The sequence below is a fragment of the Corvus brachyrhynchos genome, unplaced genomic scaffold, assembly GCF_000691975.1.
Source record: "Corvus brachyrhynchos isolate BGI_N302 unplaced genomic scaffold, ASM69197v1 scaffold15, whole genome shotgun sequence".
Taxonomy (NCBI): Eukaryota; Metazoa; Chordata; class Aves; order Passeriformes; family Corvidae; genus Corvus; species Corvus brachyrhynchos.
The window spans coordinates 175,761-178,444 of record NW_008238349.1 but is presented as its reverse complement, the minus strand read 5'-3'; the positions used below and the strand labels follow the sequence as shown (position 1 = coordinate 178,444).

Below are 2,684 nucleotides of genomic sequence, written 5' to 3'. Positions count from 1 at the left end.
GCTCTCCGCAGAGCACGAGCTGAGCTCCTCATAAACGGCGGTGGGTGAGTGCCTGGCAGGGGGCAGGGCGGGGGGACGTGGGCGCGGCCATGGGCATCCTGCCCCGCTCCTTCCCTGCCACCCCAGGCGCTGAGGCGGAGGCCGCCGTGGCTAAGAGGGAGCGCGAGGCCTTTGTGACTGACAAGATGGAGAAGGCGAAGAGTGCCCTGCAGTGCTCCTGCCTCTGGGTAATGGCAAAACCAGCCCTGGTGGAACCTGGGGCGCTGGGGAGCTGCGGCCCCTCTGCTCCCCCCGTTTCACTGTGGGGTTGTCTGCTCTCCTCTCCCTGGAGCCCCTCAAAGCCCCTCTTTGCAGGCAGGCACGGAGCTGCCCCTCTGCATGACCGGACACTGCAGAGCTCCGTGGTGCTGTGGCCTCCCCGAGGCCCTGCTCTCAGCAGGAGCACCCCGGGCTCAGTCCTTGTGTCTCGCCTGGCCAGGACATCCCCAGCAGCATCCAGGCCCAGAAGAAGTCCCTGGAGAGCCTGCAGCAGCACATCGATGAGTGCAGAGAGAGGAAGAAGGTGCTGAAGAAGACGCTGCAGGAGCTGGAGCTGAAGCAGGCTAAACTGAAGTTCAACCAGCCCATCAGCACCATCAGGTGCTGCTGGCCTCGCACAGTTGTGCCAACCAGGCCACCACCCTTGGGGGGACATGTCCCAGGAGGCACCCTGACCTCTGTCCCACTGCAGCCACCCTCCCCTCGCGCACTGGGAGGGTCTCGAGCTCCCGGCTCTGGTGCTGGCAGAGAACCCAAAGCTTCCCCTGGGGTCCCAGAGCTCCCCTTCTCCTTGCCTGGCACGGGAAGTGCTGCCAGCAGCATGGAGCTGGGCTGCAGCTGGGGGTGGGGGGAACCTGAACAGCGTTTGGAGCAGCTTTGGGGTGTCCCTGCGCCCCTCTGCAGCTGTGTGATGTGAGTGCCACTGGCTCCAGGCTGCGGGAGGAGGAGCTCAGCGAGAACCTGCAGCAGGAAGAGGCCCGGCTGGAGCAGATGCGAGCCCAGATGTTGAGGAACCAGAAGCGCCTGATCGAGTTTGAGAACATCATTGACAACCTGTTCCTCCGCCTGCAGGGCATCTTCATCCCTGACCAGGTACCACAGGAACAGGGCCAGGCAGGCGGGACACCCTGGGGACACCCGGCACAGCCACCACCAGGGGCTCGCTGTCCCCACCACGGTGGCTCTTTCTCCCCCAGGATGAGTCTGTTGCGGTGGTGGGGCTGGAGGAGAAGCTGCAGCACTGTGAGCAGAAGATGCAGCTCCTGAAGGAGAGGGTGGCAGCCCGGCCCAAGGACAGCACTGACGAACGCAGCGAGGTACAGGGGCTCCGGCCCTCTGTGCCCTTGGGGGCACACACAGGGTCCTCACAGATGGCCACCCAAGCCATCCGTCCTCAGCAGGGCCGCAGGGAAGGGCCATGGAGCAGCTCAGCCCCAGAGGGCCCTGGGCACCCAAGGGGTACCCAAGGTTGTAACACCCACCTGCCCTCCAGCACTTAACCCAGGGCACCTTTCACAGACTTTTGCCAAGGTCAGGAACCTCCTGGAGAAAAGAACTGCAGGTGAAACACAGAACTTGAAGATTTCCTTTGAGGATGAAGACACCATGGAAGATGGTAGGAGAGCATGGTGGGGACATGTCCCACAGTGACTGCTCCAGCCCCTGCCCCCTGGGAGTTTTGGGAGTCTTTGTCTGTCTCCTACTGGCCCAGCATACACCAACCCACAAACTGCCTCCGGGTCCTGAGGCTGACCTTGGCTGTTTCCAAGGCTTTGAGCATGGGAGGTGGCTTTAGGCAGGAATGTGGGAGAACGAAGGCAGGTGGTGGGGTGGTGGGCACCCAGCCACTGCAGGAACAAGGAGAGACGCTGTGGGGCAAGAGGGGAGACCCTCATCTTCAAAATCACCTGGTTGTGAAGAATAATCGGTGCTTGGCTCTGCCTGTGGACGCTCCTAGAGGAGGCAAAGAGCTGTTGGCAGCTCACCAGCTTTCTTTAGCAAAGCAGGAGCTGTGCCCACCACACTGTAGCTCCAGACCTTTACAGGAAGCCCCAGCAGCACTGGAGATGGGCCACAGTGATGGCACCACCAGGTCCTGCAGGTCGCCCTGGGATGCTGGGGTGGAAAAGCCCAGGAGGACTCTCGAGGATCCCACAAGCCCCACAAACTGTGCCAGCTCTCCCAGGGACGTGGGCACAGCAGAGGTGGCCCCCAGCCCCTCCCCAGTCCCTCCTGTCCACTCTCCCCTCCAGACACCTTGGATTTTGAGGATGAAGACCATGACTACATCCCCAGCCGTAAGGACATCAAGAAGCAGGGGCTGCAGCTGATCAGAATGAACACCAGACGTCGCAAGAAGAAATAGTGGCTTCTCCACGTGAACTTTGAGGGCCCCAGGCCCCCCCTTGAACCCTTTTCTCAGCAGGTTTAATAAAGCAGATCTTCTTCATTCCTCCCAGTTCTGTGGCAAGGCTGGAATGGGTGGTCCTAGGTCACTTCTGTCACTCAGAACACGTTGGGGTCCATCCTGAGGGGTTCTGAGCTGGGTTTGGAGGTGGGATGGGCTGGGTTGGGGACAGCTCCCAGTTGCAGCAAAGCTGGGGCCGGGCTGGCTTTCTCCCTCTTGGTGCTGTGGGGCCAACACC

General features: G+C 61.7%; 1 protein-coding gene across 1 annotated transcript in view; it reads left to right on the top strand.

The window, feature by feature from the left end:
• Positions 1 to 2,469, top strand: part of CCDC183 (coiled-coil domain containing 183) — a 5,967-nt gene extending 3,498 nt beyond the window's left edge. Inside the window, 6 exon segments of the mRNA XM_017735276.1 lie at positions 23 to 227; positions 479 to 639; positions 972 to 1,131; positions 1,236 to 1,355; positions 1,558 to 1,654; positions 2,292 to 2,469. Coding sequence (XP_017590765.1) covers positions 23 to 227; positions 479 to 639; positions 972 to 1,131; positions 1,236 to 1,355; positions 1,558 to 1,654; positions 2,292 to 2,404 — 856 coding nt within the window. The 3' untranslated portion in view covers positions 2,405 to 2,469.
• The last annotated feature ends 215 nt before the right edge of the window (positions 2,470 to 2,684 follow it).